General features: G+C 46.6%; 1 protein-coding gene and 1 pseudogene across 4 annotated transcripts in view; one reads left to right on the top strand and one right to left on the bottom strand.

Moving 5' to 3' along the window:
• Positions 1 to 1,133: 1,133 nt before the first annotated feature.
• On the top strand, positions 1,134 to 2,112 carry LOC103238048 (phosphatidylinositol N-acetylglucosaminyltransferase subunit C-like; annotated as a pseudogene).
• A 1,300-nt stretch (positions 2,113 to 3,412) lies between these two features.
• The window catches only part of TCP11L1 (t-complex 11 like 1), a 32,737-nt gene continuing 18,418 nt past the window's right edge, over positions 3,413 to 17,731 (bottom strand). For all 4 annotated transcript variants that reach the window (XM_008002603.3, XM_008002624.3, XM_008002641.3 and 1 more), the window contains exons 7-10: positions 15,860 to 16,056; positions 11,568 to 11,749; positions 8,711 to 8,883; positions 3,413 to 5,163 (exon numbers count right to left, since the gene is read on the bottom strand). In XM_008002603.3, the coding sequence (XP_008000794.1) occupies positions 4,961 to 5,163; positions 8,711 to 8,883; positions 11,568 to 11,749; positions 15,860 to 16,056 (755 nt within the window). In that variant the 3' untranslated portion in view covers positions 3,413 to 4,960. The remainder of the gene's footprint in view (positions 5,164 to 8,710; positions 8,884 to 11,567; positions 11,750 to 15,859; positions 16,057 to 17,731) is intronic.

The raw sequence follows: 17,731 nt of genomic DNA on the forward strand, positions 1-17,731 counted from the left end.
CCTATGAGATTCCAGGAAGAAAATTAGCTTACTTATCTTCATAGAGCAACAACAAAATGATTCAATATGAATATTGTGGTTCTGAAGTTTGCTTCCTTCATTCTTGACTTTTGCCAGTTGCAGAATTCCACCAGTGGACACTGAGGTAGTGGGGGGCCAAGAGAGTCTGTGAAGTCAGTTATTCATGCCTCAAGATTTCAAACTGTACAAATGGAACTCTGGCAATGTAAGAACTCAGGAGGGGAAAAATACCTTGCAAGAATCTACTCTTAAAAAGGAAGAGTTTTTGAGATTTAGGAAGAATGACTGCAGGAAGTGGTGATCAGTGCTGTGCAGCTGGGGGTAAGCTCCTCTCCCTCAGTCTTGGAGCGGGTCGAAAAGGCCCCCAACACTCTGAGGCTGAGGCTTCTCAGCCCAGGAACCCAGGATCATACAACTGCCAGGCACAGTGGCCACAGAGCAGCCTCCACCTCAAGAAAACAATTCCAGACATGACCTCATTGAATACACCATGGAAGATGTTATCTTCTTTAAAAGTACCCTCACGGCCAGGCGCGGTGGCTCACGCCTGTAAACCCAGCACTTTGGGAGGCCGAGGCGGGTGGATCACGAGGTCAGGAGATTGAGAACATCCTGACTAACACAGTGAAACTCCGTCTCTACTAAAAATACAAAAAAATCAGCCAGGCATGGTGGCAGGTGCCTGTGGTCCCAGCTACTCAGGAGGCTGAGGCAGGAGAATGGCGTGAACCCAGGAGGCGGAGGTTGCAGTGAGCCGAGATCGTGCCACTGCACTCCTGCCTGGCCGTGTTCAGGTGACAGAGCCAGACTCCATCTCAAAAAAAAAAAAAGTACCCTTACAAGGAAAAAGGCAGGCAACTGCCATCCCCCAGCCACGCATGCCCAGGAACTCTCAGGCAGGAACTTGGCTGTATTATCCTGCCTCAGAGACAAACTCATCTATTGTAGGCCTGGCCTGGATTGCTGCCTCTGAAAACCAGGAAAGGTCGGTAGAATATCAACCAAGACATGGAATTTCCAGGGAGGTCTCATTTCAAAATGTCATCAACAAGAACCACATGGACCTCTATGAGAGGGATGATTAAACTGGCCTGAGTTTGAATGAAAGGATAATGTGTGCCCAACCTGTAACTAACACAAAGGAGGTAAAGTGGCAGAGGGTCTTGTATGAGCAACAGCCATTTCCTGATAACTGTGTGGACCGGCGGTTCCTGGAAGAGCAGTTCCTGGAAGAGCTCCGGAAAAACATCCATGCTCGGAAAGACCAATATTGGGCTGTGGTATTTGAGTCCAGTGTGTTGATCCCGCAGCTGTGCAGTATTTGTGTGTTTCTGGTTATCTGGTGGTATATGGATGAGGGTCTTCTGGCCCCCCACTGGCTTGTTGGGACTGTCCTGGCTTCTTCACTGATCGGGTATATTTTGTTTGAGCTCACTGATGGAAGTGAAGGGCAGAAGAGTGGGTGGATCCGGTGGGCTGACCTGAAAAGTGCCCTAGTCTTCATTACTTTCACTTATGGCTTTTCACCAGTGCTAAGACCTTGCCAGAGTCTGTCAGCACTGACACCATCTAGGCCATGTTGCTCTTCATGCTGTTAGGCCACCTCATCTCTTTTAACTATGGTGCCAATGATGCCTTTGTATCCATTGTATCCAGTAACTATCCTTGAACACGGCCATCTTGGCTTCTGGAGGCTTGGCTTCACGCCTTCCCCAGTCCCTGCATGTCTCCATCATGGTAACACTTGCCATCCAGATTTTTGTCCTGTGGCTCATGTTACAGGAGAAACTAAAGGCATGGACTCCCAAGGGCTATGTAGTGGTTACACTGCTTTTTGCCTTTTTGGCCTTGGAAGAGCTGTGGGAGCCATATTCTTTGCCCTTCTGTTGATTTCTGTCTCATGTCTCTGTTCATTTTACCTCATTCACCTGCAGCTTTTTAAAGAAAACATTCACGGGCCTTGGGATGAAGCTGAAATCAAGGAAGACTTGTCCAGATTCCTCAGCTAAATTAAGGACATTCTGATAGACTAGCCTCTTAACTAGTATAAAACTTAAAGACAGGCCAAGTGCGGTGGCTCACGCCTGTAATCCCAACACTCTGGGAGGCCCGAGGCGGATGGATCACGAGGTCAAGAGTTTGAGACCAGCCTGGCCAACATGGTGAAACCCCGTCTCTACTAAGAATCCAAAAATTAGCCAGGCGTGGTGGTACGTGCCTGTAATCCCAACTACTTAGGAATCTGAGGTAGGAGAATCGCTTTAACCCGGGAGTCGGAGTTTGCAGTAAGCTGAGATCGCACCACTGCACTCCAGCCTGGGTGACAGAGCAAGACTCCATCTCGAAAACAAACAAACAAACAAACAAACTTGAAGATAGAGTTCCATTCTGGATGCAGCATGTCATTGTGGTAAGAGAACAGAGATTAAAACAAAACAACAACATGAACCAAAGGCTTGGGTGGTGAGGGTACTTATCCTTTCTGTAATTCTGTGGATGAAAAAGCTTTCTGGGGCCCTCTTGAATCATTTGCTGTAACAAATGAAGTGATATGGTTTCTATTTAAAAAAAAGCACACATTCAAACAAACAAAAAATAATAAATATGAATAAAAGTACCCTCACAAAATGTGGCCAGTCTGCCAGATTACAGAGACCCAGATTCTCCAGTCTTCTGCCTGGGACCCAAAAAGATACATCTGGCTCTACGTTTATTGTTGAGGAGAGACAGGGTCTGGCTCTGTCACCCAGGCTGGAGCACAGTGGCACGATCATAGTTCACTGCATCCTTGAACTCCTGGGTGCAAGCGATCCTTTTGCCTCAGCCTCAGCTTGTAGCTGGGAGTACAAATGTGTGCCACCATGCCAGGCTAATTTTTTTTTTTTTTGTAGAGATGTGATCTCACTATGTTGCCCAGGCTGGACTTGAAATCCTGGGTTCAGGTGATCCTCCTGCTGTGGCATCCCAAAGTACTGGGATTATAGCATAAGCCACCATGCCCAGCTCTGTTTTTTGTTTTGTTTTAATTTATCACATCATTATAGATTAGAACCAACATCAGCTCTGATCTGCATACATGTAATTTCTACCTGAGTTTCTACAGCCAGATCCAAGTCCTTGTATAAACCCTGGGACCATCAGCAATCTCAAAAATCCTGAAAGCAGAATGTATTCTGACTCTACTGGGTCTGATACCCTTCTCATGGAGTATCTGCTTTCCTCCCCATCAGTCCTACTGGAATACCTACCCAACTGCTTCTTCAAGTCTTCCTTGAAAACACAAAATCACTGCATTTCCTTACAAAGAAGGATCAGAGAAAACAGCTGCTTGCAGTAAAATGTAGTCCTTCCCCCTGGTTGTGTAGGAACGACTGCTAGCCTTCCTGGAGTCTTTCTGAAATGGCTTCCAAGTTTCTTTCCTTTTTTCTTTTTTTTTTTTTAAGACAGAGTCTCACTCTGTTGCCCAGGCTGGAATGCAGTGGTGCGATATCAGCTCACTGTAGCCTCTGCCTCCCGGGTTCAAGCTATTCTCCTGCCTCAGCCTCCCAAGTAGCTGGGATTACAGGTGCGTGCCACCACACCCAGCTAATTTTTGTATTTTTAGTAGAGATGGGGCTTCACCATGTTGCCCAGGCTGGTCTCAAACTCCTGACCTCAGGTGATCTGCCTGCCTTGGCCTCCCAAAGTGCTGGGATTATAGGCATGAGCCACCACGCCCGGCCAGCTTCTAAGTTTCTCTTAGCTTCCTGTCCAGAAGGCTTTAGGTGCCAATATTACTTGCTTTTCTGGCAGTTGGAGGTCATTCCAGTTTCATGGCTCTGCTTCTAATATAATGTCCCTGTCTAAAATGCACACATGCACGTGTACACTTAAAAAAAAAAAAAAAACAGAACAGATCATCTATGCGACCCAAATCACTCACACTCAGAGGACATGTCAGGAATTCTGGTCACTGAAGTTCCTCGAAAAATAATGCTCAAACACCAGGGATTTTCTATGACTTCCTTATTTAGGAGATTCGTGAACTCAAGCTATTTTATCTGAAAACAGTTAAATCTAATTCCAGAATTTAATTCAGTCAACACATCTGCGTATTGTCTCAGAGTCAATTTTTCAGTAAGAATTCCAGACATTTCTCTTCCTTTACATTACAGTAAAGTATTTTTCAAAACATTTCCTCCTTGATTTTCAAGGCTTGAAAGTCAAATAATTTCCTTTCACTAGATCTCATAAGTCATAACTGCTCTCACCTAGATGCAGGAGTAATTTTGTATAAAAGAACAAGCTTTTTAAAGTCCAATAACTCTGTATCTTTGGGGGAAGGTTAAAAGAAAGAATGTTTAAATATTTTTTAAAAAAGTAAAAAAGAAAAAAGAGAGAGAGACAAATAACTCTCCTCTAGAAAAAAGGGCCTGGGAGCCCTGGCTAGGCCAGGCAGGGAGGAAGCAATAAATAGGGGGAGAAAATGGCAATAAGACGTTCTGTAGCCCTTCTAACAAAACTACCCGGAGGGAGGGGTGAGGGACAAGGCTGTCTGAGGGAGGGCAGGAGGTGAGGCCATGGCTTGGTCTCTTTTGCGCTTGGATGGCTGTCAGCTCGGCATGGGGCATCTGAAAGAACTACCCAGGTTGCAGAAGAGCCTCCTTAGAAGGACATGATGGGGGAGGAGTGGAGACACAGCCGAGTGTTACCCATAAAACTCGAGAACAAAAAGCTTCTTTGATTTGTAAACTTGCACTCATAAATACAATCTCTCAAAATAGAATTCACTGGAGTTTTCAACAAGTCTTTTCAACAGTGATACACAATATTCTTCCCTTTGGAATCGCTGCTGTTAAATAGACATGTACTATATAGCCATTTTCCAATGCAACATTAGAGTTGAGAACAGGTATTCTGCGGCTAGTGAGTAATACTGCTGCTGTAGGGTGCATACACGTTAGGATCGGACGAGGATCTTACTGAGGATTGCATCATAGTAGGGACAGAAGACCATCTTGTTATAGTTGACCAGGCGAGCAAATTTAATAGCAACTTCCTCCAGCTCTCTCTGAACTGGACTGAGTCCCCCAGGGACTGTGGGCAATGGCTTCTGATGACCCGAGGCAAGGTAGGTTTCTAAGAAGGTCAGGATTCGAGATTCTGTGACAAAAAAGAAAGTGGTCAGTTGTTTCTTGTCCTTCACTTTACAAACCCGACCGTGCCTCAGTTCTCAGCTTAACCATCACCTCCTTAGGGGAAGTTGTCCCCGATCAATACTCCTAGACCAGATACCCACAACACCTTGCACGTCTGCACATTCATCCCATTTATAATGTTTTCTCTCCACTCTAGATGGTTAGTTTCATGAAGGTAGGAGCCATGCTCATCTTGTTCACCATGTCTCCTCAGCACTCAGCACAGTGCCCAGCATGAGACCCAGCTCCCAGGAGAAACTCAAACACACTTGGAATGCAAGAATGAATCCATGAGTGGCCGGGTGCAGTGGCTCACGCCTGTAATGCCAGCACTTTGAGCACTTTGGGAGGTTGAGGTGGGTGGGCCACCTGAGGTCAAGAGTTCAAGACCAGCCTGGCCAATGTGGTGAAGCCCCGTTTCTACTAAAAATACAAAAATTAGCCAGGTGTGGTGGTGCGCACCTGTAGTCCCAGTTACTCGGGAGCCTGAGTCACGAGAATCACTTGAACCCAGGAGGTGGAGGTTGCAGTGAGCTGAGATCACGCCACTGCACTCCAGCCTGGTGACAGAGCAAGACAATCACATAAAAAGGTGGAAAAATCAAGCAGGAATTACGGGTTCAAAATAGACCTTTTTCCTACTAAGCCTCCATGAAAGCAGCTCATGCTTCCTTCTCTGATGCCGGCATGGAAGTCGTGGGCATTTGTAAACTTGTCTTACTTGGAAGAATAATTTATGTTGATGCTTTCTTTTCTAGTCCATTCCCCTTCACAATGCTTTTGCACCCTTGTGTATCCTCATGAAAAAAGATTTGATCCAGTCACACTTCTTGCAGATTTTATCACAAAAACAATGGAGACATTTATATGGAATTGACTTTTTCAAACTATATGCCTTGCCTCCTGCCTGGGGAATCCTCTCAGGTGCAAATAACTTATACCCTCCTGAGCCTCACAACACAGAAAGAAACTGCTGACAGGACAAGACAGGGCCTATCACCCTTATTATTATTATTTTTTCAAGACACGGTTTCACTCTGTCACCCAGGCTGCAGTGCAGTGACACAATCTCAGCTCACTGCAACCTCAGCCTCCCGAATTCAAGCGATTCTCCTCCCTCAGTCATCTGAGTAGCTGCGATTACAGGCGCATGCCACCATGCCCAGTTAATTTTTGTCTTACTAGTAGAGGTGGGGTTTCACCATGTTGCCCAGGCTGCTCTCGAACTCCTGACCTCAAGTGATCCGTCCGCCTCAGCCTCCCAAAGTGCTGGGATTACAGGCATGAGCTGCCGCACCCGGCCCTATCACTCTTCTTCTTCTTTCTTCTACTTTTTTTTTTTTTTTTTTTAAGATGGAGTTTCCCTCTTGTCTCCCAAGCTGGAGTGCAATGGCGCAATCTCGGCTCACTGCAACCTCTGCCTCCCGGGTTCAAGTGACTCTCCTGCCTCAGCCTTGCAAGTAGCTGGGACTACAGGCACATGCCACCATGCCCAGCAAAGTTTTGTATTTTTCGTAGAGATGGGGTTTCACCATGTTGGCCAGGCTGGTCTCGAACTCCTGACCTCAGGTAATCTGCCCGCCTTGGCCTCCCAAATGCTGGGATTACAGGCGTGAGTCATCACGCCTGGCCCTGTTCACCGTTATTCTTTCTTTTTTTTTTTTTTTGAGACAGAGTTTCGCTCTTGTTGCCCAGGCTGGAGCGCAATGGCACAATCTCGGCTCACCGCAACCTCCACCTCCCAGGTTCAAGCGATTCTCCTGCCTCAGCCTCGCAAGTAACTAGGATTACAGGCATGCACCACCATGCCCAGTTAATTTTGTATTTTTAGTAAAGGCGGAGATTTTCCCATGTTGGTCAGACTGGTCTGGAACTCCCAACTTCAGGTGATCTGCCCGGCTCGGCCTCCCAAAGTGCTGGGATTACAGGCATGAACCACCACGCTCAGCACCCTTATTCTTAAGTTAGTTTGGTTCTCTAAGGTTCCCAGAGCTGGCAGCCTCACCCACGTAGAAATCTTTGTATTGTTCCTATACCCAAAGACTGGTTTTTCTTTTCTTTCTTTCTTTCTGTTAGAAATAGGGTCTTTCTCTGTCACCCAGGCTAGAGTGCAGTGGTGAAATCATAGCTCACTGCAGCCTCAGTCTCCTGGGCTCAAGTGATCCTCCTGCCTCAGCCTCCCGAGTAGTAAGGACTACAGATGCATGTCACTATCCTGGCTAATTATATATATTTTTAAAAATTGTTTTGTAGAGATGGGGGTCTCACTATGCTGCCCAGGTAGTCTCGAACTCCTGGTTTTAAGTGATCCTCCCAGTAAGGGCTGGTTTTCAATCTGTTGATAACTGGCTGTTACAAAACAACCCAGGAAGCAGGATGAGAAGCAACTTGCTGGCCACAGGTTTACTTACAGGCACTTTCCTGCCTCCCTACCAAGGTTGTGAGTATAAATCTTGACTGGGTGCAGTGGTTCATGCCTGTTAACCCCAGCACTTTGGGAGGCTGAGGCAGGCGGATCACTTGAGTCCAGGAATTTGACACCAGCCTGACCAACATGGCAAAACCCCGTCTTTACAAAATATACAAAAAATTAGCCGGGTGTGGTGGTGCATGCTTGCAGTCCCAGCTACTTGGGAGTCTGACGTGAGAGGACTGCTTGAGCCTGGGAGGTGGAGTGTGGAGGTGCAGTGCAGTGAGCCGAGATCGTACCACTGCACTCCAGTCTGGAAGACAGAGTGAGACCTTGTCTCAAAAACAAACAAACAAAACTATGTATTTACAGTATACAGCATGATGTTTTAAATATATGTATATACTATGAAATGATTAAATCAAGCTAATTAACAGAATTTTTCATAAAGCCATTGCTGTGATAATAGCTAATATTACAGAATATTTTAAATGTTTTATAGAATATGCATTAAAATATTTTAATACTTCAAGTTTATTATAAATTTTAAACAGCAATATCTTAATATTACCATTTTAACAGTTTTATTACATTTGATGTGTTAATAGTATTATATACTAATATTTAATAGTATTTTAATTGTGTTTTAAAATAACATCTTCATTTTACTATTCAGCTCTTTTCGTAACAGCTCCTATTTATTGAGCACTTACTATGTGCTGCCAGGCACTAAGGCAAGCACTTTACCTTTTCATCCCAGACAGTCCCTGCAGCAACCTTGTAAGGTTGTTGCTCTTATTCCAGCTTTAGAGATGAGGAAACTCCAGTGTCAAGTTACACGCCCAAGCTGCACAGCAAGCCCTGGGACACTGCTTGTGAACCCAGGAGAGCGATTCCAAGGTCGCAGCCCTTCGAACAATGATGGCTGCCTGGTCCTGTGCCCATCTGTTGGGTGGCCCTGGTCTCTCTGTGGTGCTTCATTACACCATCTTCTCACCCATCAGCACCTTAACCCCAACTAAGCCCTCAGGTTTCTTCAGAGGGGCCTGTCCTCCAGCCCCTCGGAGGGCATATCCCTGCTGCCTGCCTTCCCCAAACGTACCCATGATCCTGCGAATGGGGTCATCGGGGCTGGCCACGGCCTGGATCTGGCCCTTGAGCACGGTCTCCTTGTCCGAGGTGAAGGGGGAGGACCCACACAGGGAGAGGCAGCTGCTCACCTCCAGGCACACCTTCTCCCCGATGGTAGTGAGGACGTCCTTCAGATGGAAGGAGCTGGGGCAGAGGAGGGGAGAAAGGGCCTATAAGTAAAATACACCTCTAACCGGCTCCAACCGCCCACAACTGGGTGAGAAAGACAGCACCAATAACTGGATTTATGTGTTCAATGGACAATTTGTGACTCTTTTCCCTGCCACCTTACCTCTCAGGCTGTGCATACCTGACCAGGGGGACTTCCTTCTCTCCCTCTGCTAGAAAAGACAGTGGGAAGGGCAGGGGCTCTCAGAGTATACCAGGACCAACGACCCAAGGCACAACTTCCTGCTAGCCTCTCTGTGATAAAAATCAGCCTGGAATGACCTCAGAATATCTCGATATACCTCTGGAGGAATACACAAGAAAGCAAGCATTTGGTAGCTGTGGGACAAGAGGGAGAGAGAAACTTTTCATTGGATGTCCTTTTGTACCTTTTGATTTTTGAAACATGCACACATATTAACTACTTTTAAAAGAATAAAGAGTCTGGGCTCGGTGGCTCACGCCTATAATCCCAGAACTCTGGAAAGCCAAGGCAGATGGATCAGGAGTTCGAGGTCAGGGGTTCAAGACCAGCCTGGCCAACATGGTGAAATCCCATGTCTACTAAAAATACAAAAAGATTAGCTGGGCATGGTGGCAGGTGCCTGTAATCCCAGCTACTCTGGAGACTGTGGTAGGAGAATCACTTGAACCCAGGAGGTGGAGGTTGCAGTGAGCCGAGATCACGTCATTGCACTCCAGCCTCGGCAACAAGAGTGAAACTCCATCTCAAAAAAAAAATATTTTTTTTAATTAAAAAATTAAAAAAAAATAAAAGAATAAAGAAAAGTCAAATCCTAAAGTTAAAAAAAAAAGAGTATCTGGATTCCCTGGGTCCCCCAGGTTCTCCCAGGGTGCCTGCGGGGAGCCCCCCTGCTGGCAGGCATGCTGTGAGAAGGTAACTGCCTCTGTTCTGGGTCTAGATCCTTTGTATGTAGAATTACTGGGGGGCGTGGGATCAAGCCCCAGCACTCACCATTGGCACCAGTTCTGTGCCCACCCCTGGAGGGCCAGGGTGGATATGGGAGTGCAAGTCTGGGCTCCCAAGAAAGCCCTGACCTGGGTCCCTCCCTCAGCAGGAGCTTTGACAGAGTAGTTCTCCAGGCAGGGACCTAGGTGACAGCCCAGAGCTGCGCCTGTGCAAAGGCCTCAGGCTAGGCCCACAGCCGAGCAAACAGTTTCCTGGCCTCTCAGCAAACTAGTTTGACTGTCAAAACTGTTGAACCCCTAGTCACAACATGTGGACATGCCCCACACTGCACTGAACACATCCATGCTTTGTGCTAATTCAGCAGTAAAATTTCTGCATTTTGTAAGGATGAGAATGTTTAGGGGGTACTTCCCTTGAAGAAGTCTCTGAATTGGACCTTGTCAGATAGAGCATTACTTAGAACCACTCAAAGATATTCTATAGGCTGGAAACCACAGAAGTCACCCAACATGACCCCATGGTAGGAGCGGTCATGAAGCCTGCACGCGTGCAGATGTGGACTCATGCTGGGTAAGAAAATGATGCATTACACTGAGCACAGAACGCCTGTGGGGAACACGCAAGTGCAGAACACTTCAACCACATACATGCAGCTCTGCAGGAATACAGCTGGTTTCCCTCATGACCGTCCCATAGAGTTCTACTTTTCACTGTTAGTTGGTTATGAAAGCAATTCAGTGGGTAGCAACCAATATTTTTTTTAATGGAATAAGAATACAGTAGAAAATATCAGGCTGCATTAAACACGGTTAGGGTCAGTTCCATTTTGAAGAGGTTTTTGTTTCTGTTACATGTGTGTTAAGTGTGTACTAGGTCACAACGGAAAATGAATTTCTTACTGCGGGTCCTAGTCACAAACATTTTTGTCCCAATTAATGTCTCTGGGTTTCAGTTTCCTCATAAGCTCCAGTAGGAGTTTAATACATTTGAATGGCTTTGGGAGAGGAATAAAGCACTCAACAAACATCAAACACAAGAACCTTGGAGGTCAGGAGACAAAGACAACCCCATTAAAGAAGGAAGGGGTCAGACAGCATTCTGTTCCCTGCGTAGGGAGAATAAATGAGTTGATGGCACTCAGCACCGGGCCAGGCCCCGGGAGGAGCACGCTAACAGGCAATGGAGGTCCACAGGACCCCTAAGCCCCGGATGTCCGACTCCTCAAGGCAAGCAACCATTGATATCAGCACTCCCCACCCTGCCCATGGCCTACCCCCTTGCCCGAGCCACTTCTTCTCTCACCCCCTAAATGCTCCCTCACATCTACTATGCGCCCCATGCCAAAGTTTAAACTTAAGAGCATAAATCTAATTACGTTCCCCCTCTTGCTTCAAACCCTTCAATGGCTCCCTACAGCTCTTAGGGCAATAACCCAACTCCTCAGTGTGGCCTCTAAGGCCCTATAGGCTACTCGGTTAGTCACACACATTTTAAAGCCACTACCCTAGAGCTTTGCTAACCCTGCAGCAGATTCTAACTTTGACCCTATGACCCTGAATAAACTCTGCTGGGGTCTTCGCCAAGTGAACCAACTGAGACAGCAAGGTTTCTTCTCAGTTCCTAGAGAGTGGCCCTGGGGTCTGCCTTACAGTGGGAGACCCCTCTGGGAGACTCTAGTCGGCTTTCTGCCATCCACTGCCTCCCATCCATGCATGAAAGTTCCACTTACGGTAGGTGCATATCTGTTAGCAAAATCTTCACAATCATCTTGAGTTTCTCAGCAAAGTCGGCCTGGCTGGAAATTCCTGGGGCTGCCATGCTGAAGGTGATCAGCAACACAGCCCCCAGGACGGTCAGTTGTTCCAGCTGCAACTGGAGCTCGTGGAAGCGAGACTGGTCCATTAAAACTGTCTGTAATGAACAGAAGAGGCCATCGCTGAGCTGCAGGTCCAGGCTAGCAAGCAGAGGGCAGGAGCGCCACAGTCCCCACACCTGCCTCTGCAGCTTCCCTCAGGGTTTGCGCTGGTGTGTTAGAGCTTTGAGGGAGTCTGGTGTGAAATAACCCCTCCATCTCAGAGTCATTCCTCCTGAGCAAGGACGCAGTATAGCATCCTCACTAAGAACACGGACAGGCCTGGGTGTAAAGCCAGGCTCCATGCTTAATAGCATGACCTCCCTGGCTGGCCACGGTGGCTCACGCCTGTAATCCCAGCACTTTGGGAGGACTAGGTGGGCAGATCACCTGAGGTCAGGAGTTCAACACCAGCCTGACCAACATAGTGAAACCCCATCTATACTAAAAATACAAAACTAGCCGAGTGTGGTGGCGCATGTCCGTAATCTCAGCTACTCGAGAGGATGAAGCAGGAGAATCTCTTGAACCCAGAAAGCAGAGGTTGCAGAGAGCTGAGATTGCACCACTGTACTTTAGACTGGGCAACAAAAGTGAAACTCCATCTCAAAAAAAAAAAAAAAAAAAAAAAATCATGACCTCATGCAAGCATCGCCAATTTTGTCAGGCCTCTGCAGAATGGGAACTCCCAAATCACAGGGCTGTTTTAAAGCTGAAGAAAGATGCTACATATAAAGTGGCTGGCAGAGCCAGCGCTCGATAAATAAAAGTGATACCTATTGTTGGGAAGAAAAGTATAATGAGGTACAGACCTAGGGTCACCAACTCCTCCCAGTTTGTCTGGGACTGTCCCAGTTTTCAAATGGAAATTCCCAAGTCCTGTAAACCCCCACTTGGTCCCTAGCAAACTAGGACAGCCAGTCATCCTGTACAGAGCAATGGAAGGCCAGGTGCGGTGGTGGGTGCCTACAGTCCCAACTACTGGGAGGCTCAGGCAGGAGGATCGCTGAGGCCAGAAGTTCGACGCTGCAGTGCACTATGATTATGCCTGTGAATAGCCACTACACTGCAGCTTGGACAACAGAGTGAGACTCCATCTCAAAACAACAACAAAAATCCCAGAGCAATGGAAGGGAGGAGTGTCTTGCGGGCAGAGCCTACACTTACTCACCTTGGTACCCACTCAGCACCCAGCACAAAGGAAGCTTGTAAAAACTGGCAAATAAATAGAGAGGAAGAGAAAAAAACAGGAAGCACAGAGAGTAGAAGTGACAGAGAACAACCTAAAGCCTCCCGGAAAGCAAGCGCGTTCCCACGACTGCCTCCCCCATGTTAAAGGGAGCCCTGGGTCCTACCATGCCAGCGATTCTGCCCATGTAGGTGATGGAAGGAGAAGGGAAAGGCTGAGCAGATGGGTGTCTGATCTGAGAGAGTTTACAGGCTCATCGAATGGACTCTAAGGACCTTCCTCGCTGTCAGAAACTGAGATGTGCCAAATCAAGACATGAACAATGTGGGGTCACAGCCAAGAAGTAAAAACTCTGAGGATTGAGAATCTTCTGCTGATACAAATACAATCCCAAGGACTCATCGTCAGCCTGTTTTCTGAGTTCACATGGCTTTGTGGCTTCCCAACAGTCCGCAGGATGTGAGTTTAGGATGCAGACTGCCAAGGATCAATTCCTGGAGTAGACAGCTGTCCCCAGGGACCATCACCATCTTCCCCACAGCGTTTCTTTTCTTTCTTTCTTTTTCTTTTTATTTTTTTAACAAGAGAGGCTTTATTCATAAGACTGCCAACTGAGGAGTCTGGAGAACAGGTCTCACATCCTCCTTTCCATAGAGAGAGCTTAGGGATATTTATGGGATGAAGAAGCAGGGGTATCTAAGGCTTGGGGAAGATGATCAGCGGTAGGGAAAAGGGAGGTATTGGATGGTCTCCCACAGCTATTTTTAAACAGAAATGTCAGGCTAAGAACTTCCCTCCAGAAGAGAACATGCCACAGTTCAAAGGGAACATTTTCTCATCTCCAATTTGACATTCTCTTTAGAGCTTCCTCCAGCACAAAACAGGGAACTCAGAAGCAAGAGGCGAAATCTTAAGCTCACAACTTCTTGAAAGGAAAAATAAGGAACTTACAAGAAAGATATTTAGAGAAGTAGCTGAATCTGAGGCTAGTGATAAGAAACTCACATACCCCCAAAAAGAGGGGGGAGTCTACATAACAGAACAGCTATTTAGAGAAACACTGGGGGAATCCCTTCTCAGTCATCTTCTTAAAGAAGTCCTGCAGTTAGAAGTATGTATTGTGAAAAACATAGAAAGAAAAAATATTGTTCAGCATGGAAGGGGAAGAAGTTTCTTTAGATAAAGCTGTGAACAACCACACCTCTGTTGTGGTTTCTATCAAGATGAACAAAAACAGGAGAAAAGTGCAGCAGCACAGATTGGAGCCTCATACATTGCTGGTGGGATTGTAAAATGATGCAGCCGCTTTGGAAATCAGTTTGACAGTTCCTCAAAATGTTAAACTTAAGAGTCACCAGGTAACCCAGCAATTCTAATCCTAGATACGTAACCAAGAGAGGTAAAAACATATGTCCATGCAAAAACTTGTACTAGAATATTCACAGAAGCATAATTTATAATAACAACCCAAATGTTTGTCAACTGATAAATGAATAAACAAAATGTGGTATATCCATACAGAAAAATACATTATTCAGCCTAAAAAAGAAAGGAGGGCTGGGCGTGGTAGCTCATGCCTGTAATCCCAACACTGGGAGGCCAAGGAGGGAGGATCACTTGAGGCCAGGAGTTTAAGATCTGCCTGAGTAACATAGCGAGACCCCTGTCTCTACAAAAAACACATTTAAAAATTAGCTGGGTGTGGTGGTACACTCTTATAGTCCTAGCTACCCAGGAGGCTGAGGCAGGAGGATCACCTGAGCCCCGAAATTCAAAGTTACAGTGAGCTATTGTACCACTTAGCCTGAGCAATACAATGAGACCCTGTCTCTAAAATTAAAAAAAACCATAAAATTCAGAAAGGGAACACTGACACTTACTACAACATAAATGAACCTTGAAGACATTATGCTAAGTAAAATAAGCCAGACCCAAAAGGACAAAGATTGTATAATTCCATTCATATGAGGTATCTGGATTAGTCCAATTCATAGAGACTCAAAATAGAATGGTGGCTGCCAGGGGCCAGAGGGCGGGGGCAATGGAAATGACTGTTTGGTGTGTTTGGTGGGAAGACAGTTTCACAGAAGGAAAAATGAAAATGTTCTGGAGACGGCTGGTGGCAATGGTTGCACAACAATGTGAATGCACTTAATGCCACTGAACTGGAAAACTAGAAATGGTTAAAATGGTAAATTTTATGTTATGTGTATTTTACCACAACAAAGAAAAAAACACAGTGGAAAAGAGGACGAGAGTACTGTTATATATGCTACAACATGAAAAAACATTGGGGAAAGAAGCCAGGCACAAAGGCTGATAGTGTATGATTTCATTTAAATAAAATGTCCAGGATAGGCAAATCCATAGAGACAGAAAGCAGATTTGTGGCTTCAGGGGTTGGAGGGAGGGGGAAAGGGCAGTGACTGCTAATGGGTGCAGTGTTTCTATTGGAGGTGATGAAAACGTTCTCAATTAAACAGTCGTAATGGATGCATAACTCTGTGACTATACTAAAAAACACTGAGTTGTACACTTTGAAAGGGAGAATTTTCTGGTACATGAATTATATCAGAATAAAGCTATTCTTTTTATCTTTTATTTTATTTATTTATTTTTATTTTTTGAGACAGAGTCTCACTCTGTCGCCCAGGCTGGAGTGCAGGGGCACAATCTCGGCTCACCACAACCTCTACCTCCCAGGTTTAAGCAATTCTCTGCCTCAGCCTCCCAAGTAGCTGGGGCTACAGGCCCTGCCACCATGCTCAGCTAATTTTTTTGTATTTTTAGTACAGAGAGGGTGTCACCATGTTGCCCAGGCAGGTCTCAAACTCCTGACCTCAAGCAATCTGCCTGCCTCTGCCTCCCAAAGTGCTGGGATTACAGGAGTGAGCCACCGTGCCTGGCCAAAGCTATTCTTTTTAAAAAGTTCAGCAGCACAAAAACAAATATGAGTAGTGAGATGGCTCAGGAGACCTACTTCGGGGAACGGCCTCTGGAGGTGGTCCCACTTCAGAAGCTTCAGATAAGCGTAATTCTGGACAGCAACAGGGCTCAGCCTGGGCATGTCCCCAGAGCCAGCAGCTGCTCCCCCAACTGGCAGGGCGTGTTTATACTTCTGAGTCATAAGGTCCTCTGAGGCTTCTTCCAGCCACTGGGTGACAAAGTCCAGGGAATCTGTGAAAAACAAAGTTGCATACATTACCTTGACACCGAGAAGGGATGCTTCTCGGAATTACTTAAGGGACAATCGATGTCCTGGCGGAGTGATAAAGTAGAAAGTATGAACTTCAGAATCAAATAAAACTTGGATCAAATCATAGTAGTGCCAATGACTAACTGAGGGATCTCAGCCAAGTCATAATGTGTCTTGAGTTTCAGATGCCTGATATAGGGAAATTCACAACACCCACCTCACAGGCTGTTGTGAGGATTAAACAAGATAATGAATAAGCCATGCATGGTGGCTCATGCCTGTAATCCCAGCACTTTGGGGGGCTGAGGTGGTTAGACTGCTCGAGCCCAGGAGTTCAAGACCAGCCTAGGCAATGTGGCAAGGCCCTGTCTCTACAAAAGATACAAAAGTTAGCCGGGCGTGGTGGCACGTGCCTGTAGCCCCAGCTATTTGGGAGGCTGAGGCAGGAGAACCACTTGAACCCTGGAGGTTGAAGTTGCAGTGAGTGGTGACATTACACCACTATACTCCAGCCTGGGTGACAGAGCTAGACCCTGTCTAAAGTAATAATAATAATAACGAATATATGACACCTAGCCAGGCCTTGCCACTCACCCGGTATTTAACAAACCTTCCTTCCTTTCTCTCCCATCCTGACCACTGCATAAGATGGGCCCCAAAGCCCTGGTGACTCCAGCTCTAGAGACGGATGGGATGAGACACCGGCTAGAGTTTCCCTGTGTAAAGTATCCTCTACACTGACGATGAGGCTTTTCCTTGTTTACATCTTAACCTTGTATCAGTCTGGCTTCCTTTCCACCTGGGGGAAGTGAACTCTGTCTCTGTCAGGGAAGCCCCTTCTGGCTTTCAGCAGCCCTCGTGCACCCCTGCTTTTCTAAGCTAAGTAATGCAGCGGGCACTCTGAGGGACAGAGAGCTGGCGGATCTTGCACATCATCTGATAAAAACTGCGCCTGTCAGGTCCCAGGAGGTGCGGCAGCTCTCTCAGTGGAGGCTTCCTGCTTCCTTAAAACCAAGTGGACAGCCACGGTCACAGCGGTGGTCTGCTCTTCACTGGGGCAGGGGGATGTAGCTCCAGTTTGCCCTGAGCTCTTGGTCCTGACTGCTGGGCCATCTGGCTTCACTCTCTCTTCTGCAGACAGCATTCTCTATAACCCCCAAGCTTTGGGAAACCCGGGCTTTCATGAAAGTTGTGAGTTAAGTGCTAGACGCAGGCACTGTAGTTGCTTCCACCCTACCAGTGAGTCCTCCACTGCACCCCAGCTTCCAAGGCCAGACCTTAATATTAAGGCTCTTCAGTCTACAAAACTCTGCCCAGCGGAGGCTGCGGTGAGCAGAGATCGTGCCACTGCACTCCAGCCCGGGTGACAGAGCAAGGAGACTCCATCTCAAAAAATATATACATATATATCTTCCCAGTACTCTCACAACACTGGTGAGAGTGTGAGCTTGTGGTCAATCCATTCTGGTCAAAAATCTCTCAAAACCTGTTTCCAATATCTGTAAAATGGGGTTTTAAAAAAAGGTGCCTGGCTCATCAGCTTACTGTGTGAGGATTACATATGATCATGCACATCCAGCCCTTGGCACAAGCCTGGCACTCAGTAAACATTACCAAACTTCTTCTACTTCTGCCTCTACCCTGCCCTTTCCCAAC

This window comes from Chlorocebus sabaeus, chromosome 1 (genome assembly GCF_047675955.1).
Source record: "Chlorocebus sabaeus isolate Y175 chromosome 1, mChlSab1.0.hap1, whole genome shotgun sequence".
NCBI lineage: Eukaryota > Metazoa > Chordata > Mammalia > Primates > Cercopithecidae > Chlorocebus > Chlorocebus sabaeus.